This window comes from Apteryx mantelli, chromosome 1, assembly GCF_036417845.1.
Source record: "Apteryx mantelli isolate bAptMan1 chromosome 1, bAptMan1.hap1, whole genome shotgun sequence".
NCBI classification, from domain to species: Eukaryota; Metazoa; Chordata; class Aves; order Apterygiformes; family Apterygidae; genus Apteryx; species Apteryx mantelli.
Genome location: NC_089978.1, coordinates 179,709,877 through 179,737,728, shown reverse-complemented (window position 1 = coordinate 179,737,728; position 27,852 = coordinate 179,709,877). Strand labels below are relative to the sequence as shown.

At 37.4% G+C, this 27,852-nt stretch overlaps 1 protein-coding gene across 1 annotated transcript in view; it reads left to right on the top strand.

The window, feature by feature from the left end:
* The first annotated feature begins 325 nt into the window (after positions 1–325).
* Positions 326–27,852, top strand: part of ZDHHC17 (zinc finger DHHC-type palmitoyltransferase 17) — an 87,526-nt gene continuing 59,999 nt past the window's right edge. Inside the window, exons 1-2 of the mRNA XM_067313073.1 lie at positions 326–400; positions 21,065–21,168. Coding sequence (XP_067169174.1) covers positions 338–400; positions 21,065–21,168 — 167 coding nt within the window. The 5' untranslated portion in view covers positions 326–337. The remainder of the gene's footprint in view (positions 401–21,064; positions 21,169–27,852) is intronic.

Genomic DNA, 27,852 nt, shown 5'->3' with positions numbered 1-27,852 from the left:
CTCAGGCGCAGCCGGAATAAACGAGGAACGCCGCCGCTCCGCCCCTCGGCGCAGTCAAGTTCACTGGACGGCCGACCCTGAGGTCGCCGCCGCGGGGGTCGCGGGTCCCCTTCGGGCGGCCCCGCTGCCTGGGGGAGCGCTGCCGCCGGGGGAGGGCGCAGCCGCGCCAACGGCCGCGCCAACGGCCGCGCGCCCTCTCCGCCTCGGGGCGGGAGGGGGCGGGCGCGGCGGGGAGGGGAGAGGAGAGCAGAGCAGAGCAGAGGAGGGGGCGGGGGGGAGCCGCGGGGGCGCGCGCGCGCACTACCCGGCATGCAGCGGGCGGCGGGTTCGCACCAAGATGGCGGCGCCTCTGGATGAGTACGAGAAAGAAGCGGGCTGCGTCCCCATCCTGCACCCGGAGGTGAGGCCGGCCGCGGCGGGTGGCGGGCCCGGCGGGGCGGCGGCGGCGGCCGGGGCGGTGGCGGGAGCGGGAGGCGCCGCCGCCGCCGCTCCCGGCCTGGGCGTGCGCCGCGGCGGCGGCCCGGCGTGGGCAGGGCCGCGGGGAGGCGGCGGCCGCCGCCGGCGGGAGGTCTCGCCCGCCCCGGGGCCGGGGAAGGGGGGACGCCGGGCCCCGCCTGCCCCCGGGCTCGGGCTCGGGCAGAGGCGGCCGCGGGGCCGCGGGCGGCGGCGCCGTCGCCGTGCAGCATTTTTTGGTGCCTGGCCGCGCTCGGCGCCCGCCCCCGCTGCCCCGCGGGGGGGACGCGGGCGGCCTGCTGCGGTCTCCCGCCTCTGGTCGGCGGCTGGGCCTGCTCCCGTGCCGCCCCGGGCGGCGTGCACTGTGTTTTGGAAACAAGCGGTCTGTCTTTTCCGGTGTATTGGCCAGGCGATGGGAGGAATGTTTGCAGATAACATGTAGAGGTCATTTTATGTCCTATTTTTACTCTTCTTGTCTGCTTTTTGCCTTCCCTCTGTGACAACAGCCTGTGAACATGCTTTGGGAATAACGTGATTGTTTGGAAGGGTATTATAAACAGCTCAGAAAACCTTTTATGTGTGGACTTCTCACCCACCTCATACATTAAGGATTGTAAGAATTGATTTTTTTGTTTTGTTTTTTTTCAGCCTACAAAAAAGATTAATGCATATGCCAGGCTCCAGGTTTTTTACTAAACAGATGGCACTCCTTTTCCTTAAACAACATCTTAAAGACACTTTTAGTTTTCTTGATGACTGAAGAGGCTGTATAGGCTATATGTGATTGTGTATCCTACCCACTCTTTACCTCTCCCAACTGTGCTCAGTTGAGACTTTAAAATAGAACCATCTGTTCTGAAGGTTAAGCAGCAAAGTATGCACCCCAAACAACAATTTTTTAAGTGATGTGCAAAGAATGATGCTATGTGCTTCTTTAAAGTAACTGAAAAAGTGCCCTCATTTGCACTGTCTGATGTTTTTTAGCTCTGTGTTCTACAGAAGTTTTCAATAGAAGTCCAATCTATGTCTGATATCATTATTATACTTTGAAAGAAAATGTTCTTAACTTGTTGGAATTTTAGATAAACAATCTAGAACAATAAAATAGAATTAAAAAAACTGTGCAGACTGTTGGGAAACCACTATCATTTCAAGATTGAAGATGAGTACTTTTGAGTAATTACTATATAGCAAACAAATGTAATCTCAAATTCATTTTTCGCTAGTTAGGTAGGTGGTCTGGCAGAATTTGATGCTTTTCTCTTTGTATATAAAGCTGAGTGTTTATAAAAAGATGGAGAAGAAAGTGACTATGTTATATACCAATCTCAATCTCTTAATATGCAATAAATATCAGTAGTCCATTACTGTCTTCTTTAAAATCTGATTCAACTGAAAATGCTGTGTATCTGCCTATCCCTTGTTAACTCTGGTTATGTGGATTTCAGTGGGTGTTACCCCAGTCCTTAGAATCCCTTTATGCAGATAAGCTTTGAAAGAGAAGGATGTTCTTAATGTTTGTAGTGTGACTAGCTGTTAAAAGAGGGGTTTCTGGAAATTGTGTGGGTTTTTTGTTTGTTTGTTTTAAAGCTTGAGGATCCTGTGCCATAGCAAAACTGTTCACAGCTCTATCATCACAGGACCTGCCCACTGAACAATGTAGTGTATCTGAGTTCAGTGATTTTTGGAGGTCAGGGGCCTTAATTTTCATTGATCTCCATTTTTCAAGAAAGTAACACCATATTCTTGTGTAAGTACTGAAGTTGCAGCATATAATCAGTTCTTACCCTTGTATACATATAAAACTGATTTTTTTCTTTTTTCTTTTTTTTTAATAGAATTGGACTGCCATAATCTTTCCTGGTTTATCACATTTCCTTTTGCCATTATCTCAATGTCATAAGGCTTTTTCAGATATTTTTTGTGTCTTTTTAATTCTTAGTTTCTTTACTGTCTTTTTCTTTTGACTTATTTGTGTTACTTTCAAAGTTTGTTTGGGGGAGGGGCTTTTTGAGGAAGCAGGCTTTTGTTTTTATATGGGCTCTTTGGCTTTGCATTTTGCCATGCATTTTACCTCATTGTGAGATACCATAAGCTATTGAACCCTATCAGTGTTAATGTTGTAGGAAGGATGGTTTGAGAAATTACTTGAATAGTCAAGTGATGAAAGATTTTTGTTTTCTTGTGCTTAGCTGAAACAATTGATTCAAATAAATTTGATACGGAGAGAAGTAAAAAGCAATGATGGACATGTGGACACTTCAGGATATGGATGATGGAACTGCTTTTGGTGGTGCTTGAGTGGTATCTTGCTGACTGAGTTCTTGGACCTCCCTCCCTCCCACTATAAAAACAAGCCTAATTTATAAAATAGAATTTTAATTTATTCTTTCCTGGTATCACAAGTTCAGCTAAGTATGACTGTGTAGATCCCACTGTATTTTTCTGTTTCTACTTCAGCAATGACAGAATGCTTAGTCTTGTACAAGTTTAGAAACAGAGTATGTGCCTGAAGAGTATACATTGTTTACTTATTTAGAGGTTTATTATTATACTCAGTTTATTTAGAGGGCACAAGCAGGATGTGCTTTTTGTCTAAGTGTTAAGTATTGCTACAAGACTGATGCAACAGCAAAGTGCATAAACAGTGAAGTCCAATAAATAATGTCCGTTTCTCGTTACATGAGCGTTATATGATCTTCTAGCATATGATAAATGGATTAAGAACTGCTGGGTAACTGATGCATCTCAGAAACAATTGCTAGAGGGAATTATTGCTGAAAGTTTACAGGAGTGAATCTACTAGAGCCAAGGCTGCTAGACTCTTTCATGAATGGTTTGGAAGTAATTACAAAATTGTCACTAATAAAACTTGCAAATGGAGAAGATGGGTAGATATTAAACAGTGAGGCAGAACAGCTATACAAAACTGCCTAGATCTCATTACGTTATGCTAGTAAAACAAAAGTTCACCTTAGTGTAGCCATATTCAAAGTAATGCATTGAAGATAAGAGGCATGGCATGGGATTGTGTCCTGAAATTTATTGACTGGCAGGATATTGATAAGAATGAGCAGTTCAGCAGAAGTTCCCAGTATAATGCTTTGATTAAAAAAAGGTAATATATTCTTTGAAAAAATTTTTTTAAGCGAGTTAGTGTATCGAAGCAAGGAGATGATTTTTTTGCTCAAGTATGTGGCAATACTGACAATGAAGTCTTGCATTCAGGTTGAGTCTTTAAAAGTCATGTTAAAGACTAGAGAGTGTGGAAAAGAGTTAAAAAATGATTGTAATAAAGCCTTATGGCAAAAAGTGTTAAAGAGCTCAGTCTGCTCACATTATTAAAAATAGCGGGAAGTGACTTTTTTGCAGCATGTAAATACTTCGTCACCGAGAAGGGGTGCTTTAATCAGTACGTGTTTAACAAGTTCCAGTTGCTGGAAAGTGAAGCCAGATGGGATCAAATTGAAAGGCACAAGCTGTAAACAGTGAGGGTTTGTAATCACTGTAACAAAATAAGAAGGGAAACAGTGGATTATCCATCTCTTGATGTTTTCAGCTTGAGCTTGCATGTCTTTTTGGAGGCTAAACCCAAGCTTTTGAATCCTAAACAGTGATAACTGGGTGATGATTAAAATCCATGAATATAGAACTGCTTAGACTGCACTGGAATGGCTGACTCTGATTTTTGTGAGTGACATACCACTGCTTTTACATACATGAAATCTTCAGCATGTTTATGATGTGTGTGGAGGCCCAAAGAGAGGGGTCCTCTGGGTGTAGATCCCAGGGTGAAGATGGCCTCAGCTGCCCTGCAGTCTGATAGCTCCACTGAAGGAGACAGGATGTGTACACAGGACACTCTGAGATGGTGGGGGAACGCTGGTCTGAGCAGTCTCTGCTGGTTTCCTTCCTTCTCTCTGCATTTAGTTTACCTAGTGGCACAACTCTGCTTCCATTTATACAGTGTAGTCCTAGTATGGGAATGCCACTCATAGCGTTTGTGCTTGCCATCCTTGGACTAGATGATTTTAGTAGTCCTTCTGACCTTAAACTCCTTAGATTTTCTAGGCAGATGTTTCTGATAAAAATTTCTGACTATTTTGTAGTAGGTGGTGATAGGTTTGGATATTTTGTCTTGAAATTCAAGAGTTATGGGGGAGTCTTTAGGAAATGGATTTTGTTTCTAGTATTCCTCTTTTTTGTTGTTTGAAAATATTCCTGGCATGTGACACTGCCTGAACTGCTGAAGGTGTTTCAACACAAATGCAGGGCTGCATTTGTTCTTAAGTTTGTTCCTAAAGAACTATTATTGGGAAGAAAACTGTTTTATACTGCTATGAAATGTATTCTCCAGTGTTGTTAGGTTGTGTTGGTTATGTTTGAGAGATGGAAGTATTGATTATTACAAATATTTTATGGCATTAGAAAAGTCTTAGTATGGAAGTTGATTTGGCTTACTCCGAAGTCAGAAAAAAAGTCTTCCAGTGAAGGTGGAAGAAAAAGTTAAGAGTTATGGGCTGTGACAGGAATAATGCCAGCTGGGAGCCTTTGTTTTATCTATGGTTTCCTCTCCCTGTGGTTCAATATGTAACTACCTACGAAGTTAGAAACATGATATCTCCTTGTATACTTTCGGTGGTGGTGTGAAGAAAACAGTAAACTTACTGTGTAGATAGCTTTGGGTCGAACTCATTATGTTTAAAATGTCAGTGAAAAAGTGAGTAGCCTGATCTTGGTCTGGCTTTATTTTTCATGGAGTTCTGTTGACATCATCAAGGCTGCATAGGGATGCAGATTGTTCTCCTTCTTCCTGTAAAGGTACGGAATTTATTGTGTAGTTTATTCAGGGTCACTCCAGCAGCTAAGCTTACATTCATGATCTTATTCTAAGACTGATTTTTTTTTTTTTAATCCTGTTACTTAAAAAGGAGGATGGAACTATGATGTCTCAGAGAAATTCTCATCCTTGTGAATTAGAGTTAATATTGAGAATTGAGTCCTGTTTCAAATAGTGGTTAGCTTCATGGGTTATGAGGCCAGAGGGGACTGCAGATCTAATTTGACCTTCCGTATATAACACAGGCATGAAGTATTTTCATGAACTAATTCTTTTTATAGCAGGACACTACTTCTAGAGATACATCCAATAAAAAAGAAAATAAGCTAAATCCCACAGTAATGGATAATACTGTATAGCTGGGCAAGCTACCCCAAAAGCTACTGTGTTTAAGACTTGTACCTATTTCTAGTCTGAATTTAGTTTCAGTTTCCAGTTATTGTATCTTGAGAGAGATATACACACACAAGTTAAATATGTATATACATTTAGTATGTTGACTAATGTCAGTTCCCTATGTTGGTGTTATGGTCTGTAGTCATATTTTAATAGACTAAATAGATTGAACCTTTCGTGTGTCTCGTAAAGACATGTTTTTCTTGTTCTTTGTGTTTTCATGGTTTTGCTTTGAATACAATGTCTATCATAATTGTGAACTCAAGAACAGAACATTATTCCAGTAGCAGTCATACCAGTGCCAGTTGCAGTAGTAAAATAAATTCCACATTGTTACTCAGTATTCCCTGTATGCATATACCAAGAATTGTACTGGTTGTCTTGGGAACTATATCACTTTGGAAGCTTGTGCTGAGATGCTATCCGTATCCAAGTCCCTTCAGTGCTTTCTGGGTATTTTCCTCTATAGGTCTTCATTTTAGATATGACTTTGCCTTTCATGTTTAAGAATCATTATGCTGGCTTGTCCAAAGATTTGGAAGTGATAACAAGCTACGCTGTATCAGAAATAGATTACTGTTTATGACTTTTTTCCTGACTATAAGACTAATCTATAATTATTGTTTCCTCCTAGGTTGTAGACAACTATGAAGTAGCATGGGGTCAAATACAAGCTTTGTAGGATTCCGAGTGCCCTCTCAATAGTATTCTCATATTGACAGTCCACTGAGAATTTAGAAAATGTGAACTACTGAAAAGACAAGCAAAAGGAGATATTTCAGCTAGCATAGTTAAAGACAGTATGTGTAATAGTCACAGAATCAATCATAAGAATAAAATTTGTTCATCACTAACTTTCTTATTAGTGTACCTCCATGTATTAAAAATTAATGTGATCTGGCTTCTTAATCAAAATACCAAACAATACTAACACTTTGAATGTTAACTCTGTTTGACTAGCACTACTCCTTTACTAACCAAAAGTGCTGGGTTTATTTTTCTATGAAGTCATGCTACTTAGCATTACTAGTCTTTACTTTTTTTTAATTAATTCTATATCAAACCTAGACAGGCCAATAATAATTTAAAATAGTAACCCATGTTCGCTTTTATCCAGACCTTTCTCCAGGCTTAATGAAAATCGGTATTTAAATCTATTGCATGACATGGTTGACTTAAACTTTTAAAAACTACAGGTTATTGAATAGGAGTTATTAGGCTAGAAAGCATTTAATCATGGCAACAGGATGTAATTTAAATTATCTGGCTTTTTCTCAGCTGTTTTTGTTCTGTACTTACTGAATGCTTTCAGATTTTGTGTTTTATTGACAGTTCTATCATTCTCATGTCATAATAGACAAAAGCTATTAGGATTTCTTTTGTTCTTAGTACACTTTGCCCTTCTAGGATGTGTCTTGTGTCCTTTTGCTTGCCTTCGAATTTTCCCTATTTCTCTAATTTGTCACATTCATTGCCTTTCTCTTGCAATTTTTTTTTTTTTTTTAAGCAGTTGCTTTCAATTCTCTCAAACCAGACTGTTTCGCCACCCTGGGCTTTTTCTCAATAGTAACCCTGTGACTTCTTGGGCATCTGTTAAAACACTTTGAAATATTTACAGTTTTCCTCCTTCTACATATTTTCCTCTGATTTGGGTAGTAATTGTTTTTTTAACTTTGAAGCACACCCTCTTAAAGCATCGGTGATAAATGTCTGGTTTGACCTCCGTTTTGTGTTTACTCAAATTGACTTGCTAAGCACAGACTTTCTCTCAGATTTCACAATATTTTAGTCTTTCAACGTTATTTGTTTCATTGTGTTTGTTTGCTTAGGAAGATTATGCGACAAAAAATATGAAACAGTTATGTTTTAACTTTGCAGAAATTAGTTTAAAGGTATGAAGAGAAAAATTACTTTGTAATACTTTGTAAGTTTGCTGTAAATGTTTGAAAACTGGATAATTGTCATTGATACTGATATGTTTAGTGGGACCAGCCTCAGTAATTGGTATTTCAGCATTCATACTGTCCTCTGCTGCTTTTCAAAGACAGGAGGTAAGGGTTTGACTTTCATAATGTATCTTCAGTTGAGAGAGAAATGCACGAGTCTTTTGCAAATGAGACTGTAGAATGGAAAGTCAAAAGCTTATCTAAACTCAGAGGGGGTCTGTGACTGAATTGAACCCAGGTGTGTCATGCCCAGTACTCAACTTAACATTAGATTACAATTCATCTTTTGTAGTTCTGAAATCTAGCAATTCCTTCCTGCGCTTCCTAGGATGCATGCCCTGAGGTCTTTAAACATGTATCCTTGATCCTCTGTGCAAGAGGAGAGGTATCAAAACTGGAGGGTAGTGGGATAAAGGTGACCCAACAAGGAGGAACTGGAGTAGAAAGGGAGGGAGGACATCAGAGAGTGATGTGAAAGTACTTGTATTGCCAGCTTTTAAAGGATGTGGTTTCATGACCAAGCTTCAGCTGATCTAAAGCTGCAGTGAGACCCAAACACAGTCCTTTACTCTTGCTTGGGTCAGCTCTTGCAGTTGTGTGCCCAGTGGGTAAACTGGGATTCTTCCTTCCTGCCGTGTTAGTCGGTGAGCTGATCTGACTGAAGCCACTGCTGTGCTCTTGTGAGAACTGATGAGAGGCAGTGGGGAACGTGCAGCCAGGATTGAGAGTGAGACAACCCCTTCTGAGGGCAGGGCAGTTTTAGCTTGACTTAAGCTGATCGTGAGACCTGTCTTTGAATACTTCTGGCTGCACCGATACTCGTTTGATCCCAGGATAAGCCAGTTCAAGGAAGTAAACCAGGAAAACACTAATCCTCTACAGAGGAAGGTGAATAACTTTCTGCCTGTTCAGTTCCCTAGACTTAATCGTTGTAGGATCAAATGAGTTACAGAACTGATGCAAGATAGGGGCTGAGGTTGTGTGACCAATGCAGGATGTGAGGAGTGGAATAGAGTGGGACTGCTTCTCTTAAATGGCAGACCACAGATTTACTAAGTTGTCTAGTATACTCCAGAAAATTAACTATCACCAGAACTAGAAGTGACTTTCATGTGCTTACCAGCTGGAGTAGGTGAACCAGCCTGTCTTTTTAAGTGGGAATGAGTTTGCTTAGCTGAATACTGATCTGAAGCTCCATTTGCTGCTTGGAGGTTGTTGGGGGTGCTGAATTGAAATTTTTCCATGAGGACTTGCTACAATTCATACTTTTTTGTGTGTGTGTATGCTAAGGATCAACGGGTCCATGATTAGACTCTGATACTTGTTCTATACTGTGTACTTGACTGTGCTGTAATCCTTGATTTATTTTTTTCACTGTTTCCCTGAGACAAGTTAGCTATAAATTCACTGAACAGCATAATTCATGTTTGATATGTGTGCCTTGGCAAGTACTTGTTGATTGAGGCAGAACCTTCAGCATGCTGTGTTTGTTTTTTAGAAGTATGTGGTGTTATCATATTATAAAGTTGAACTAAGAACATTCATCTCTGAAAATGAATTTTCAGAATTTCCTTGTTTGGGAATTTTAAAAAGTTTGTTTCAACAAGAAGTTGAGCATCAAGATTCAGCTGTATACATACTTAATTGCATTTATGAAATTTAGCACTTTGAAAGTAGTAAAATGAATAATTGGTTTTAAGTTACCCTCATGATGACTGACTACTAGTGCTGGGTCTCTCAAGAATTTTTTTGATGTTAAATGAAAGCTCTGCGAGCTCTGTTTTATCACTTGGAAAAAAAAAACAGCTTTTTTCGAAATACTGAGATTATGGATGAAAACACAATGCAAAACTTCTTGAAAAGAAAGTTGAAAAGGATGTATGTAGATGTTAATATAAGTTATTAACTAAAACAAAACTTGTAGATATTTACCTATGCTGGAGGGAGGGGGGGAATTATCCCTCATGTTTTCAAGAAACAGCAATAAGAATTTTAACCAGAAAAATTGCCCATTTAATAACTACAAATAATTACCACTTTAGAAGCACAATCTCAAAGACAGTTACGTGACTGATATGTGAGTACAACTAGTAGGAAAATAGGTGTATAATCCAGAGTAGTTTTTTGTTTTCTAAAAGTTGTCATATTGGCATGCACTTACAAGAAGTTTTAGGTTACTTAAAAGAAGTTCTATAAGTGCATAAATATAATAAAGAGCTAGAAAACAGTTTCAAAGAATTAAGTCTGAGAAGAGGATTTCAGCATGCTTATGTGGTGCATGGCTGAACTTGACAAACCTTCTTTGGTATCAGCACTTCTGATCATCTTTACTGAAAAGTTTTGTTACTGCTGTCACTAAGAAAAATGATCATTTAGAATGGAATGGGTGGTCCATTTAATATTTTCTAGTACTCAGCAGGTCTATCTTGCTGGTTTTACTCTTTATTCACGCTCCCAGGAGACAAAATGAAAATTTTACTATATTTAACAGCTTTCTGTCCAGCATATTTTCACCACTGGCTTTTATTGTTGACTAGTACAATTTTCATACTCTGAGAACTTTTATTGTAGAAGCTTCTGCTGGTAAATGACAAAGACTAGTTTTATTTTAATAACTTTAACAGAGGATACTTTTATATGAAATATGCTCATCTGAAAAGGGACTGAGGAAGTAAATAAGGGCACAATTAGAAAACACCACAGAACATAGGGGATTTGTGTGCTATTTAAATAACTTATCAGTAAATAGCATGATAAAGTACTTGAACTCACATTTTTCTTAATTTGCCTACATTTCTAGAATAGAAATTATTGACATATATTTACATAGCATAAATTTGTATTTACTGTTTCTAAATACTTAATCTTTCACCTTTATGTACAGAAACTAGGGTGAGAAGTGAACTTTAAACCATAGTATTTTAAGCTTTACTTTTCTTAAGCTTTACAAATGCTAGTGAATACATCTGCCTTTAATATTTGCTGGTGACACTACATGTGCAAATACAAGGCAATCTGGAAAGCCTACTTATGAAGCTATTATTTACTAAAATGTAATATTATCCTTCAATTTAGAGCCATCTAAGTGAGTGACTAGAAAGCAGTCAATTGGTTATGGACACTTGCTTTGAACAAACAAAACTTACTCTTTACCAGCTGTGCCTTAAATGACATGATCTCTCTGAACTCCATGTACAGTGGTGGGATTAAAGGTGCTCTCTGTCTGGGAATCTCTTTCCCATTGTTACATAAAATTATAACTGCACTGGAGAATATTCAGGTTTATTCACTTTGCATGATGGCTGACCTTTTTGTGGCTGAAGCTTTGTATCAGTGAAAGAATTACTTTATCATGCTTGAAATAGGGTTTCAGATGCTTTTTTCTATTCTGCTTTTTTTTTTTTTCCTTGAAGAATGCATTGTCAACTTAAACTGTAACCTGCTTTGAAAAAGAATCAGAATATTATTTCAGGTACTGAATTTCTCCAATAGTGTTTTAATTCTGTAGTTAACTTCTTAGAGGATTTTCATAAATGTATCTTCCTTTCTGTTAGTACATCAAGGATCCATGCAAATAGGACCCCAAAAAGGGGGGGAAGGTGGAACAGACTATTCACAAAATACTGTCAAATGTGAAAAATGGAAAACAACGACAGTTAACAACGGAGGGAAGAGGTTTTTGTCACGCCGTGTTCATTTTGTGTAATTTAATGCTGTACTAGGGGGCAGGGAGAATCCCCAAATGAATTTTGTGTCCAAGTAAAATAACAATCTGATAGTATGTGTTTGCAAGCCAAACGCTGAACTGGTGGTGGTTGTTGTTGTTGTTTTGGGGGGGGGTGTTTTTTGATATATAAAATGACCAGTTAAAATTCAAGTGAAGGTGGTGTGACATGGGAAATGTAATCTGGTTTAGATGGAAGTTTTCTAGCATATATTAGCTAAACAGAAAATGTATATGCATGGTCCCGTTAAGCCAATCTAACTGCTCATAGTTGCCAAAGGCTCTGACTCCTGGAGGTGATAGATCTGTGCTGCCCTGCAGAATTTTTCTTTTGTCCAGCTAGGATTTCTTTGTGCGAGTATGGGGCAGATCAGGACTGCTCCCGCTTGATGACAGTGAGCTGTTGGTCGAATTAGCTGTTATTGGCTGTACCCTATGGCTTTCCTGTTCTTTCTATACAGGAAAAAGCTACTCTTCCCATGCCTATAAAGAAATAAATGTGGTATTGTTTAAATGATGACATGATCACTTTAGTCTCTGTTCCTGTGACTTCCTCTGTTGCAGAGGCAGGTGGCAATAGTAACAAGGGGGTAGGGACAAGAAAGGAAGTTCTTGTAGATTTTTGAAGAGGAACTTCCTTTAAAAAAGTTAAATACCTGCAATAACTTTTTTTTAGCAGTGTAGTTAATTGATTTGTTTTGTACTCATTAATAGAAAAACTCTCATGGAATGCTAGTCCATGACTGGCTTGTGTATGATGTGTATATGGCATATATGTAATATGCAAATGAATATAAATAAATTTGTAGATTCTTGCACTTTTGTTTTTAAAAGAGGGAGGAAAACCAAGAAAGCTTATTAAAAAGCATTGTATTCTAACAAACAAAGAACAGAGCAAATGAATGTACAGGTGTGAGGAGAAGAAATTCTTATGTATAAATGTTAGATGTAAAAAAATTCTTATATAAAAATGTGTTAGACTACAGGGGTTAATATTAAAGAGGGTTGTTTTATTATTTAGTTCTGTGAAACAGCATGCTTAAAGATTGGTATAAAGCATGCTGCAGCATGTTCCAGTCATACCCAATTTTATCATGATTCTTATTGCAATATCTGGTTGCAATCATAATATAAAGAAGTTAAATAAAATAACTGCCTGAACATTGATTTCCCCTGTTTTCATTAAAAACACAGGAAATAGTATGGAATATTTTATTGAAGATAATGCATTTATTTTTTTTATTTTTTATTTTTTTTAGACCTTATTAGTATTTTCATTTTAAGTGTCTGTTAATTAACTTGGTCAACATTCAGAATTTGGATCTCTGACTTTGATCATGGTATCACCTCCTTGCAGCAATGTTGTATAATGTTAAAGGAAAAGCAATTCTAGCCATCTGTTACTGTCCACCAGAGCCATGTGTAGCAGCTGTAAGCTGCAGTATTTTCTTCCCTTCCTTATGTCCAGGCAGGCATATTGACCTATTCATATCCTCTTGCTGTCCATAATTGAGAATTATGAAATTGCTATCACAGAATAATTCAGTCTTGGTCATCTTATTCTTTTGTGCATAATTTCTCACATTTTTTCCCCTATAAATACTGTTCTCAGAATTCTCTTTGAAATTAATTCATTTTGGCTTTTGTTTATTGGAAAAGATTTAAAGACTTGAATGTTGAAGGGGAAATAAGCATAGTTTTACTTGTGTGTTTAGTTATGAGGAGAATTGATTGGGAACAGCTGTATTATCAGTGCTCTTTCTTGGAAGTTATACTTTTTCTCCACTGCCCTTCTTTCCTTTATTTTTCATATTTTTCTTCATTTCCATTTATCCCATCTTATTAGTCCTGTTTTCCAAAGGTGGTTCCCTTTTCTCTTGTATCTAGTTGTCTCTTCTTTCCAAAACACCCTTTTTTAAGTCTTATTCTCCTTCCCCCTAGTTTTTTTTCTATGCTGCATTATTTATGCATCTGTGCAAAGAACTTGTACCATTTGTTAGTAATGAGTAATGACAAACTAGTCACAGATGCCTGTGAGTGATTAGGGCACTGTCAAAGGATAGTTATGGAGGTGAGAAGCCAACCTAGCACCTTGCTTTCTTTCCTAGCTGCTCAGAGTTGCCATGTGAAGGCACCTTTGGAAATCAAGTTTGATATGTAGATGGAATTTCTTTTCCTCTTGCCACCTTCCAAACCAACCAGCTCTACCAGTTTCTAGAAAAAGCATCATTTTCTCCACCCTGTCAGCCTACTGCCCTTGGAGTGTACAATTCCGTAAGGACTTGGTCATATTAACAGGTGGCAGCTGCCACAATGTTCTTGCTGCCTTCTCTTTCCTTGCTTTCCTTCTGCCAGTGGCTCTGGAACTTGTCTTCTCACGGGAGAAATGGATTCAACTTGCTGTCCTGATAAAAGAATCAATTTTTCTGTTCCTTGGGTTTGGGGTTTATATTTATTTATTTTCTCCCAACCCTCTCTCTGGTGAGTTGAGCTGGCTCCCTGTAATCACAGAACTGGCTTGAGGTGAGCAGTGGGAACGTATTGCCGAGAGCAGCAGGAGAGGGTGGCTAGAGAAATGACCTTTCTTTTTTTAGCAATGGTAAACTCTTAAATCAGCTCAGGTCACCCTTGGAAATGGCTCCATAAAATAAGATGAAGTGAGTGAGAGATTTAGTATTTGCAACCTGTTTATTGTAAGTCAGTAATATCAGGCGTTGTCCCTGCTACCTTCTCTGTAGTTTTCCTCACTTTCACTGGGACAGGAGGGGGAGAAAAGCGATTGTCAATAGAGATGTAAATATCAAAAAAAAAAAAAAAAAAAAAAAAAGAGGCTTGGATTTCAGTGAGTTTTTTTCTCTTATAATTAAGAATAGCTGTTAAGGTTGTTTTTAATGATGGATCATCATTTTAAAACAAAATTTCCTCAGAATAAATCATTTTCAGCATTAAAGGAGACTTATTTTAGCACTTTGGAAAATTCTTGAACCCATTTGTGAAGATGATAAATATTCTAGGCTCAAAATGTTATATCATTACTTTACCACCAGTCTATAATCTGTTTTTTAAAAAGCTTCATAGTAGTTTCAGGAACTTTAACTATTTTCATGAAAACTTGTAGGAAGGCAGGTGGTTTTAGAGGATGTTCAACTGTATTTTTTTGACTGGAAAAAAATTTCTTTTGTATTTATGTGAGAATGTAAAAGACAAATGGTGACAATACAAAGTTTTTTTGAAAGGCATGGAAATCTTTAGTGATCACTATTTTTCACTTTTTTGTAGTTTTTCTTGTTTCTTTAATAATGATGGTAAGTGTTCTAGGTCAGAATAGGATTTTTAAGCAGTGCTTTCTGTTCTATCTGATAAGTTGGGAGGAAATAATCTGGTTTTTTGTGCTTTTTAATCTTCTGTTACGCTCCAAAAATAGATGCTATCTGAATGTCATGACTTATGATTTCTTTTATCTTAGCTGCTGATGCAGAATCACTAACATGCTGGGCAAACTCATGCCTGGTATAACACCACTGTAACTGGTTGTAGCAGGGGTCAACTGGACTTGCTATTCCTGGATGTAGGCTGCTCTGTCCAGGGAGCATAAAGTCGACTTAGAGCTGTGCCTGCGCGTAGATTACGGCTGTGCTGGAGCCATTATCTTTGGTAATAATGCATGGAGAAAGATGGAGTTTAATATCCATTGTTTTTTAAATAGTCATCTTTTACATTACCGTACTGAGCTTTTCTGCCACCTTTTTTGGCCAGTTTTATATTTTAAAGTTTTCTTTTCTAGTCTTAAAATTCTGTCATGGTATTGTTTTAAGGAGTAGTATCTCTTGCACATAGTTCTGAGCCTTGCTATAACTGCTCTTGTCTTTCTCAACTGCTTTGTCTTTGAACAGCTTCTTGTGAAAATATGATTATATTTGTGTTTACAGTAAAAAAGTTCTGTTTCTCTCAAGTGTTATTGAGATCGGTGACCTCTCTTTTTGCATGTGTTTTTGTACAGTTATGCTAGAAAGCAGATCAGCTGTTGAATTATCACTGCTAGATAGGAAAACCCTCAGATTTTGATACAAGGAGGATTCATAACTGCGTAGATAGCATCAGAATCACTGGATTAACCTTTTGTATGCAAAAAAGGTTACTTATATGTCTTACAAATGGAATAGTATAAATACCATGATTTCTCACATTGTCTTTTTTTTGTCCTGTACTTTTCCCTTTGTTGTATTCGGACTAGGCCTCTTGAGTCATAATAATACAAAAATCCCAGTATGGATAGAGTGATTGTCTAGTGGCATCAGATCTAAAAATGTACTGTAAATGAAACATCCCATCTGTTATAGAATTACAAAGCAGTGGACTTGTGTGGATAAGTCTGTCTTTTTGTTAGGCTTATTTATTTGGAAAACAGTGTAAATGCCTGTGGCAAGTCCTTTTAGTATATCCTTTGGATGGAATTATGTCACTTTAATGCATAGACTGTATCTGAAAGATTTAGTTACCATGCACATTGTAAAACTAAGATGTTGAATGGTATCAAATTCTTACTGTTTTATAGAGCAGGACAAAGGTTTTCTTGTATTTTAGGTGTAGTTTTGTACATAGCTTGTAACAGATGAATATGTACAGGAATGTTTAGGCTTATGAGGAATTTTGGTGTCTGAACAGGTCTTATTTACAAGATAGAATTGAAATCCTTATATTTATTCTTTGCTTTGGCCATTTTTCAAATTTACTGCTGAGTTTTTGTTACAAACTCTATTTATAGTATTGCAGTACTTGAGACAGTGCTTGCTTATGCTAATTGCATTTGCAGATCTTGTCTACTTTCAGGTTATATTTGCAATAAAGTAGTGTAGTCAAATTAAACAATTACCCGTACAGTTTTTCTGATTCTTACTTTTTAAATAACTACAGAAATAACCAGTAGAATTTGACTTCTGGCTAAGTATTTACAAAAGAAGATGTAGTTACTCTTTTTTCATTTGTGCAACAGATCCTTCAGAAAACAGTTGTTTTTTTTTTAAAAAAAGTCTATATTGTAATATTGCAAATTATGATTTTAAATTACAGACCCTTAGAAAAGGACATGATTTGAATTTCCTAAAGAGTCTTAAACTTTTGGGGTTGTGCCGTGCATGGAGTGGAGTGAACTGTACTGATGGGACCAAATACAGATCAGGCATTGATGCAGGAACCTAAAAGTTATTTTGCAGATCACAGTCATGAATTTGGCACTTATAATGCCAAGTAAGTTATACCACAAGTGAGTTATATCCCATAGCATGGCATTCCTAGCAGCCAACATGCAACCATAAAGTTGCATAGGTAGTCCTGAATGTTAAATTTTGACTTTGGTGAGCTTAGGAATTTGTGTCCAGGCTGCAAAGAATCGACCACATCAGATGAGAATTCAAAGCCTCGATATGCTTTTCTGGAACATGTCTTAAATGACTTATTTCTGAAGTGAGCAGGAGTTGGATCTTATTTCCAAACAAATCTGAGGAGATCCTTTTTTCACAATAACCTAGTGGTTAGAAAACTACATCCAATGATATTGGAGACTGTGGTGTTCGTGCGTCTTCCAGGATTTTAGGGATTGCTTTAACTGTTTTTTAATGTAAAATACAAAATAAATGTGGTTCCTGTTTTTACTAGTCATGAAACATAGGGTTCATTCTTGGTTTATATTTTTCTTGAGTCTTTGTCCTTTGAGACATTTATTAAATATAATGTAGGTACGGGGGGGGGGATTGTTCCTCACTTATTTCATGTCGAGCAGTCATATTTGTCATCACCTCAAATGTAATTTTTAAATCTCTTTGGCTATGTTGCATTAAGATAGCCAAAGTTGAAAGTTTCAGGATAACAAAGTAGTTCTAAAAACTAACAATACAAAATGAAATTGAAAGCTAAAGTTAAGGGTACTATATAGTTACCCTGAAGTGCTTAGTAAAAGTAGTAGATAAGATGTAGGTGAGGCTGATAAATTCAAAACAAATAAGATGAAATACTTATGTAGTTAATAATTAATATGTTGCTGTATTCCTATAAACCTTTTTGAGAAAGCATTAGCAACATAAGGCTGTGGTTTCCTGGTTACTTTAGACTGACATAAATATACACTGTTTCTAAAAGGGCTGCTCTCGATTTGCTAGTGTGGGCTCAAGGGAGCGTAAATTGGTTTATGTCTGCTTAAAACCGTCATGAAAACAGCCTCAGAGTAGTGTTTCCTGGTAAATTAATATCTGCCTGAGAATAACTCAGGTTTTTCGGTTTGCTCTTATGAGTCTTAGATAACAAGAAGATGGAACTTTTTCCCCTTCCAACAGCTGACGAAGGCTGAGAAATACTGAACTAAGTATCTCCTCATCAGGGCATTCCAGGAAAGCAAATCTCCTTTGTCCTGGCCTCTGGCTGCTTGGTTTATCCTCTGACTCTCTGCTCGGCTTCTCAGGGCCTGAGCACTGCAGTTTAATATGCAAAATCCTTGTGCAGTTGTATAGTATAATATGAGGTGAACAGAGTCAGTATAAATCCCTGTTTGTTTTGGAATTTGAGGAAAAAGAATATTACATGGCACAGAATACTGAATTTAGCATGCTGTGATATTTTAAACTTTGTTTTTCATCCTCTGTTTGGTACCCTTTTCAGCATCTTTACTCCAGATAACATCCTTGGCTTATCCTGTAGCTGGAAAAAAAGCTTTTGTTAAGCTATTGCCTTCTTCAAATACAAAAAGAAGCTGTTTTTCCAGATAGTAAGTGTATCGCTTATAACTTGATTTGGATCACAGCAGATGCCCTGGTACATCTTTAGCTGGCTATCCTGTATAGATGGCAACAGAGCAGCCCTACTGCTGGGCTGGCCAAGTTTAATTGATTAATCTAGTTAACTCTTCAGGCTTACAAAACAGTGAAAATACTGAGCATCACAAAAAGCATTGTAGTCGTGAAAAGAGGGACCCCATTTGTTGATCATTTAAGTACTAAGTAATTTGAAATATTCATTTTTCTGAAAAGTATATGTAAAAGCCTCATTCTGAAAAAGGCCTGGAGGAAATAAAGATGTTAAATTATGTTTTTCCTTCTGATTTGTTGAGGCTTCACAGGTGTCAGAGGATGATGGCTCTTAAGTGTTATGAGGCACTTTCTCTTTTTATGGTTTTGTGAGGTGTTTAATTTTGTAGAATAAAGAAACTCTGAACAAAATTGAACGTTCAGTGACAAGGTTTTTCTCCAGTCTCTTTGTGTATACATATTCCTATTGAATGAGACTTTTCTTCCTTTCTTTCTAGATGAGTATTCCTAAAAGAAGATTTATTTATATATATATATATACATAAACAGTAAAAATTTAATATATTTTTTTATATGTGTGTAAGTGCAATACAGTAAATGGGTTGAAAATGAAAATAGTCTTCTTTGAGTTAGGTAGCTAAACTTCTTTTGGTAGCTAAATTTCAGTATTCAACAATCTGTTTTCTGATAATCTTATGTGATAGTTCTGTCCATCAAGGGTATGATGAGTACTGACTAGGTCTTTTTGAAAGACTTATGAAAATGGGAATGATTGAGAAGAAAGGAAAGAGGTTTTTCCTTATCTCTTTTGGAAATAGATTCCTGTTTTGCTGCTGTGAACTGTTTCTGATCTGTTAGCTTTATCCTCATTATAGATGGAGGATGCAAGCAGTGTGGAGACGCCTTGTTTGGATCATCTTCAGGAGCTGCAGCTCCCTCCTGTGATCTAAAGGCATAAGCTCCTGCAGGTTGAAATAAAGAACTAGGCATAGTGATTAGGTCCCAGACAGGGATAATGCTTTAAACTTTTATTGTTGGGGGGGGGGGGTTATATATATAGTGTATATATAACATATACAACATACATACACACATATAAAAAGCGCGCACGCCATATATATATATAAAAAGCGCGCATGCCATATGTGTATAACGCGTATATATGTGCGACGCGCATGGCGCGCGTGTGTGATATATGTATAACAAATAACACACAAATAACACACAAATAACACACACAACTATTTTAGGCTAGAAATACCTGTAAAAACTTTAATGAGAAAAATGTTTAATGACTGATTCGATTAACTGTATACAGACATTGGGAAGGCATTCTGTTTACGCATCTATGATGAATAAATTCTGACTGAGAAAAGAAGACACCTGAGTTTACTTGTTTGCATGTGAGCTAGGTTGATAGATACCTGGTTAGTTTTGTCCCTGGAAGTCAGAAATTGCTTTGGCTGGCTAACCAAAATTGGATGAAGTAACAAGTTACTAATATTTCTCCTTGTGACTGACAGCTTCTTTTCCAGAAATAATTGCACAGATGAGAGAGTGTGAGAAATGGGAGGCCTGCTCATCTTAGCAGTAAATTCTTCTCCCTGGTGATAACATAATATAGGTCTTAGTCACTTTAAGGTAGGAGTGGGGGGGGAGTTTGCCTTTTAGGAAAGAAAATTGTGGGGACTTGTGACTGATAGTCCTTATGTTTAAAATTAGGTGTATTGTTACATGGTTGTCTTGGCTCAGATTATTTTTTTCCCAATTAAAAAATACCTACCTAGTAAAATGGCAAAAAAGTCAATCACTGACTTTAAGTGGAAGTTGGTACGTTTCATAAGGTGTTTAAAAATGTTTTCAGGTGTAAACTAAAGAAATAAAATTTCTGTCCATTTAAACATACTTTGGGGGAAATCGAGTGAATGAACTGCTGTCTAAAAAGAAGTTTCATATTTCACTAAAATCAATTGAAATGCATGTTTCAGAACTTTAACTGGAGAGAGTTTCTTCTGTTCTTTGCTCTAGTGTTCTAGTTCTCACGTTTTTGATACACAAAGGTAGTAACTGTAATATTTGTAATTTATGAATAATTCTATAGAAACTAAACTCATTTCAGTTTGCTGAGCTGATTTCTTTGAACTCCCTCATGCATGTGGTTTGTAAAGCAAAATGGTATGTTGCTGCCCTAGTGATCTATGAATACAAATGTTTTAATGTAAAAATCAACAAGGGAAACAATGTTTCACCCTTCATCAAAAGAATTAAGTATGTAGAGAACAATATCTGTGAACAAGTCATGGTGATGCCATTTATTTCTGTGATGAGGAGCTCTGGCAAAGTGTCACAATCTGCTTCTTAAATCTCGTGTCAAGAGACTGGTTAAATGTATAGATAGTCTCTGAAGCTGGTATTGGAGTTGAAGAACCAATAAAACATAAAAAGTAGGTTCTAGTAATTGGTTTTAGCTGTTCCCAAGTACTTCTGGTTTTACAGACAATATTCAACTACGCAACCTGATGAAGTTTGACGTTTGTGGTAACAGAGTAAGATGAGACTTTGTCAATGTACAGCCAGTGGCTTTTCTTAGCTATGTTATTTTGTGTTGCATTTATAAAATACTGCTGTTAGCTTTTGTTAGCATTCAAAAATAGCACAGCATAGGATTTGGCAGAACTCTGCTACTACAAATGGTATCTTCTGGAAGATGTTTGAGGTGCAACACAGGCTACTGTATTCTCTAGTATACAAAATGTAAAAACCTGTAGCTGACCACCCTCAGATTTAGGTAGTACGTTGAACTGGGTGCTGCTTTTATTTTTACTTACTAATAAGGATTTTAATTTTTTTCTGAGAAACTTCAGTATTGTTGAATCTGATGTTCTAATAGTAAACTTTTCTTTTTTAGGAACTCAAACCTCAGAGCCATTACAACCATGGATATAGTGAATCTCTTGGGCGGAAAAGCCACATTGATGATTATAGCACTTGGGACATTGTCAAAGCCACACAGTAAGTTTATTCTTGTTGAGTGTTAGGTTTGTCTGTGTCTGTAGTAGTTGAAAGACAGTAAAATTTTTTATCTATGTAAATTTGAAGGATAAGTTTACATTTGTAGAAATAGTAATGCAAGATCAAAACTGAACTTTACAACATTACTGTTATGAGCATTGTATAAAATTATGCAGGAGTAATTGTTATAAAATGTAAATATAGGTGGTTGCTGGGCAGATGGTTGGAAGAGACACTAATTTTATTTTTTTTCCACCAGTTTGGACTGGTGTTAATACTCTGTAGGTGATAATTAAGAGGTAAATGGGCAAAACAGGTATGCAGACGTGTGGGTTTGCTTGAATTGTTGGCATCATTTGTAGCTTAGAAAGAATGCATCTGTATGTAATTTCCTTCATCACCTTTAATTCTGCTGTTTCAGGGTTGCTGGGAAACTGAATTTATTGTGGAGAAAGGACTGTAGGAATTAATTGAAATCATACTAATGAATAATTGCATTTTTCATGCCAATTAGTTATACAGGTTTATATCCTATACAGTCATGTAGTATATACTAACTCAAAAGATTTTACTAAGGGTTATCATCACACCACTTTTCAGTTTGCCATTGACAAACCACCACAGTGACTTTTCTTCAGCAAGTTGAGATGATAGGCTGTTTTGTAAGGTACTTTTTTCTTTTACTGGTAATTTGAATGCCTATGTTTCTTATCTTGCTGAAGTATTTACCTTATTCAAAAGAATTTTTCTTTCCTTTCTAAAAGCACCTTTCCTCCAACTAAAAGCACCTTTGCAGCTGTGTTACGCACAGGCCCTGTTTAGGTGTAGGAAGTATGTACTTTCTGTCACTTCCATTCTTTCTAATTTTGAATTGTGAGATTGCACTCCATGGAGCAGATATTGACTGATTCTGCAGTTGTTGCTGTAAAGACTTTAATAGTAATACTGCAAACTGTAACTTATTAGGGGAATTCCAGACATGAAAATATTGGCATACTGTCAAATTAGCTACTTTTAAAAAGACATGCAAATATCATGATGGCACAAGTAACTTTTAGTTACCTGCTTCCGTTTTCTGTGATCGTAGCATATTCTAAATTCAACCCTAAAACACAATTGTCTCTGTTATCCTTCAAAGTTATGCTGATCTGTGCTTTGAGTTGAGTTGTTAGAATTTTTTTCTGGTGTCCTCTAGTAAGGATTAACAGGACTGGGAGTCGCTTATGCTCCCCTGCAATCTTCTAAGGATGGTGGACTGGTGATTTACACTCTCCTCTGTAAGAGAGGGCTATAGTTTCATATCACAGGGAAAGGTAGCTGATAGCATGGAATATGATGAATTTAAGTTAGTAATATCCCTTGGAACCTCCTTGACTAGAGGGAAATCTCACCTTTTATTTTAAATATTTACAAGGATTTTATGGCCATGTTATACAAAACAGGATGACCTTCACAAGCTGTCTTTGATGAGGGAAAAATCTCTGAGATTTAAGACAGGAAACAAACCCCCCTAAATATCATAAGGCCTGCAATAAAATAAAGAATACTGCTAATATGGTAATTCAAACAAAAAAAACTCATCTTGTCTCCACATTCCTATCAGAGGTAAAAGTTTCATTTGATAAACAGCAATGGTAAAAAGGTGCTCCACTAATATGCAATTCTTATTAAAAATGAATGACATGGTTACTGATTTTTGTAGAAATATAACTTTGTTTTCATATGAATGAAAAATAGGGGATCTCATTCTCTGCTGTTTGCCCTCAGAAATCACTGTTCACTTAGATTAAAATATATGTTGACTTAGTTTGCTTTTCAGGTCAGTGCTAATGCAAAATAACACAAAAAGGGTTTGTAAAAAAGGGACATTCATCTGTCTCCCAGAATCCTCCATCTCAGACAGTTCAGCAAGTTCAAATGTAGCAAAATAGATTAAGAATTGTTTTCAGTCTCTTAGCTTTGATGTCTATCTTGCCCCCTGCCTTCTCCTTCCCCCCGTCCCCAAGTCCAGACACTCCCTATTTGCATGGGATTGGCAGCACAATTAGATATTTTTCAGCACCTAAGCACTCTTCAAAAGCTCCCCAAAAGAACATTACAGGTTTTTTTAAAGTGAGATACCATCAAATGCCAAGTTGAGTGCTTACCATTAGCAAAATGAAATCCTATTGGATTTAAGAGTGATTTGATAAAGCTAATTATAATAATAATAATAAAAAAAAAGTTGTGCATCTTATCCCTCCTTGCTCCTGGACCAACAAACTGGTCTGTGTCATCCAAAATCTATTCCCTTCTCACTCGGGACTGTTCATCTGCAGGTTATTAATGGCCTTTAGTGGAATTTAAAACTTTGCTGTAACTTTGATTATTTTCATTCCTTCTGTGGAAACAGAAGGAAGAACTAAGAGCTAATGTTGTCTCCCATCTGAGATTTAAAAAAAATAAAAATCAAGAACTGGTAAGCATAATCAAGGTTGTGTAGTTGCTAAAATTTGTTCTGCCTACTGTCATTGTGCAAAGTTTTTTATTGCTACCATGTTGTCCATATGTTCGTTAGAATTTTTAAATGACATTTCATGTAAGAACACTTAAGTTGTAGGCTTCTTGACAGGTAGAAAGTGCATTTTACCGCAGTATAAAATTGTTGGCCATCAAATTTTTGATAATCCAAGTATTTAGTCATATAGGATGAATAGCTAGTCAGTTATTTCAGGTGTTGTTTCCTGATTATTGTTGGTCATGCTGCTTATGCTTCATTGTTAGAGGTTTCTTGTGTAAAACTAAGGCATATTGCAACAATAACATAGCTCATTAAAATGGGCACCATGATTCCTTAAACTTTTGAAGTTTAAAGAAAAATGGGATGAAAAGATTAAATTCATCTGTATTACACACATGCTGTTTGACTGTAGAATTTCACTTGAAATGTTGAGTTTATTGGCACTTGATTACAGAGAAATAAAACTATGTTAGTAAAATACTGTATTTGCTTTCGATGTTCTTTAGTGGGGGGGAGGATAGGAGTTTGCAAGCTCTGCATATGTTTCCAGTAAAATTTGTTCATTCTTTGTTTTCATACCTTGTTCAACTGTTCATGTGCTTTATCTTCATAGTGTGTGGATTAGATGCTTATTAAATTAACATGCTCATACACTGAGCTGCAAATCTAATAACTACTTTTACAATCAAATTAAGACTTTGTTTGGAAATGAGCAGGTCAGTTGATATTCTTGTTGCAAAGAATTTAGCTGTATTTCTCTATTCCCTGCTCTGTACATGCTCTTATGTTGCAGAGTAAGTTCTTGCAAATCTCCCACGGAAGTGGGACTGGGTACGTTTTAACTGATACCAAGAGTATCCTCTGTCTTTTTATTTTGGAGAAACTTGTGCTGGAGTGAAAATGATAGTGTATGATTTATTTAATTTGTATTGATATAGCTAATCCAGTGAAAAGTATCCTTTATAATGTATTCAAAGGCACAGAGTTAAAAGTACTAGTACTAACACTAGGGCTTCAACTTGCAGATGTTGTTAAAAAGTATGTGTAATCTCTTGGCATCCTGTATTCAGTTGTTTTAACAAAACTCTGTTCGGCTCAGAGTTTCCTGTGCGTTTCTGAGAGCAGAACTGGGCCATTTGCTTTACATGTATTTGAAAATTATTTTCAGAGCAATAGTCTAAAATGAGCCATGTTTGCCTTTGCTATGGTGGTGGAGGAACATTAGATATTTACTAATACTTCGTAAGTACTTCGCTTCTAGCTGCGTAGAAAGTCTTCCGTTTCTTCTCTATCTTCATGACTGTTCAGTCATGTGAGCAGGCATCTCCTGCTTGTAGTGAACTTGAGCAAATTCTTACTAATTTGAAAATGTCTTAAATCATTATGAACATTAGTATTAAACATTAAAATTAGTGAATGCTTTCATGCGTTCTTTAAGACTGATTTCTTGTGCTTGAGTACTAGGGCATTGGGATTTTATTATTGCAAAGTTACCTTTTCTCTTACTGTTCTTATTCACTGAGATCCTTGAAAATGAGATTTGTGAAACAGTGCAACACAAAATGAATATGCTGTATCTTACTCAGAAAAAAACATGTCTTGAATATGTTTGAGAGCATGTTTTCTTTTTCCTCTTCCATTTCTCATCATTCAGAGGGTAACTGATAAGAAGTAAAACAGGATACATATTGAATAATTCAAATTGTTGAGGGCTGGCCAAAGCGACAGTTACTCCCAGCTTCTTGCAGTTACCAAGGGAGTCTGTCACGCTCTGATCCAAGCGAATGGACAGACCACCGCCCAGATGTGCATTCTTTGTGCCTGGCTGTTCGGGCCAGTGGATGCTGATGATCTCTTTGCTAAAAGTGACAGATGTCCAAAGTTCCCATGGAAGAGTGGTGATTTTAACAAGAGTAGTGACATCACCACCACTGTCTAGCCAGTTTGAGGTACTTGGAAATATATGCAGCTGCTGAACTTCTTGTGTCTCCTGTTGTCATTGTTTAAGGTTCATTAAGCAGCTCTACTGAGTTACTGCTTTGCTGTTGGAAACAAAGCTGTCTTATGTTTTGCATGTTAAACGGTAATGATGTGTGAAAGACGTATGTTGGTATTTAACCACCATCATTCACTGGGACGAGGCTTTAAAAGATGAAAAAGAGCATCTTTCTACTAATTGCATTTCCAGTTAAAACAGCTTTGAGTGGAGTTAAGATAGCAAGAGGAGGGAATAAGCTCCTGGCTTACCTCCTGATTGTCGGCATGGTGATATACTCACTGAAGAGAGATTCCTTCCTAGTATTGTGGCCAAATTTGATGTTAATCGTACAGCAAAGCTGGATGTGTCTATTTCCAAAGCCCTGTGTGCTTTTGGACAAAAGAAAAGTACCCCAGAATCCTTTTGCATTTTAAGTATGCAATCCTGTTTTGAAAGTACTAAATTCAGAACATGTTTTAACTTAGGCTGACGAATACAAGGTTATAACTTAGCTACTGAAACGTCTTACACTCTGATTATAAAACAAGCCTACACAATGGTATTTGTGCCTTGAAAGACCTAGTCCCGTTTCTTTAAGAACAAGGCTCAGTAGTATTCTTAAATTATGTTCCATACTGATGTTTACAGATATCTTCTAGAATTCACCCAGATGCTGAATTTATTAGTTTAATACAACCTATCGTCTTATAAGAATTTGAACCTTCCTCCTTCCTCTTTCTTGAAGGGTGTGTACCCCTTGATAGCAACATCATGAGTGTAGTTATGCTGAGTTTCTGAAATAAGTGAATGACCTTAACATCCTGTAATCTAACAGTATCTCATGAACTTTTGGAGAAGACAAGATGAAGACAGATAGAAGAAGAGTATAGGTGGTATTTGAGAAGAATGCTGATACTCCTAGGACAAGAACCTGTGACTACATCAAATTCAGAATGTTGGTGTGGGCGGTGGAAGGGGGGAGGGAATGGATGTGAGTTGTTTTTTTTGGGGGGGGGGGGTTGTTGATGGTTGTTTTTTTTAATTGTCGACAGCATACTGTTTCCAGGAACAGGAGCAACTCACTAAATTTCTAACCTTTTTGAAGCAGTTCTCATCTGTCTCAATCCTTAAGCCCTCTTCTGACAGATTAGTAAATTGGAGCATTATTAAATTATATCTGGTGTGTTGTATCTTCTGTAATCAGTTGTGACTAAGTTCTAGGCAACAAAAATAAGCTGCTAGCAACAGAAGCTGATGGTGACTTAAAATCCACTGTATACCCCATTCTCAGTGTAACTGGCTGAATTGGAATGCATTTGGCTCTTGGAAAGGCTTTCCTGATGTCTTGGAGAACTGCATGGTTTGTTTTTGTGGCTAAGCAGTAGGAAATATTTGCGATTTGCAGTTTGTCTTTGTGGGCAGGAGAAATCTGTGCAGCTAAGCCTAGGGAGGGAATCTGGTAGGACTGCAGCTTGTTGTATCCGAACCCATGCAGTAGGCTTTGCCCAGGTGCTTGGAACAATATATTAACCTGATAAATCCAGCATAGGAGTGAATTCTGGAGAGTGATATTTGTAAACATGAATACAGAGCACAATTAGAGCATACTACTGGAGCTCCTGCAGGGCTATCTGCCACAGCACTCGATGCCTCACAGACTGCAGAGTTTATTCGCTTGCCGCTTGCCACAGTTCTCCTTCCTTTCCATGTCTCTTCAGCAAAGTTCATGAGAAGGCAGTCTCACACTTGCTGTAAGGCTAGGTATGCCTTAAAAACAAACAAACAAGCCCTGAAGGTTTTGTGGCGGTGCCATTTGGTTACACCTATCTCAGCAGTATATTCTAACAAAGATTTAACTAAGCATGAGAGGTTACTTTTGAGGATATTCATTTTGTGTTGCATAGTTATCATCTAAATCATTTGTACTGTTTACTGTAGCTGACCAATAGGATCTGATTTTTTTGAAAATTTTTTTTACTGTACTAATCTGTCACATGAAAGATTTACATGATCACTTCTTACACTTAATTCTTGCCTGCTGTGTAGTCCTGCTTATTTAAGCAAGATGAGATTCAGCTAAGCTCAGCCTTAGGCAGTACAATTTTTTTAGCTGGTGACCATTAAACTTAATAGCAGGGCTGTAGGACAATTATTTCTTACGTTGTTTATTCAGTTACTTGTTAAACGAAGGCAGAGGGCTTGTGGT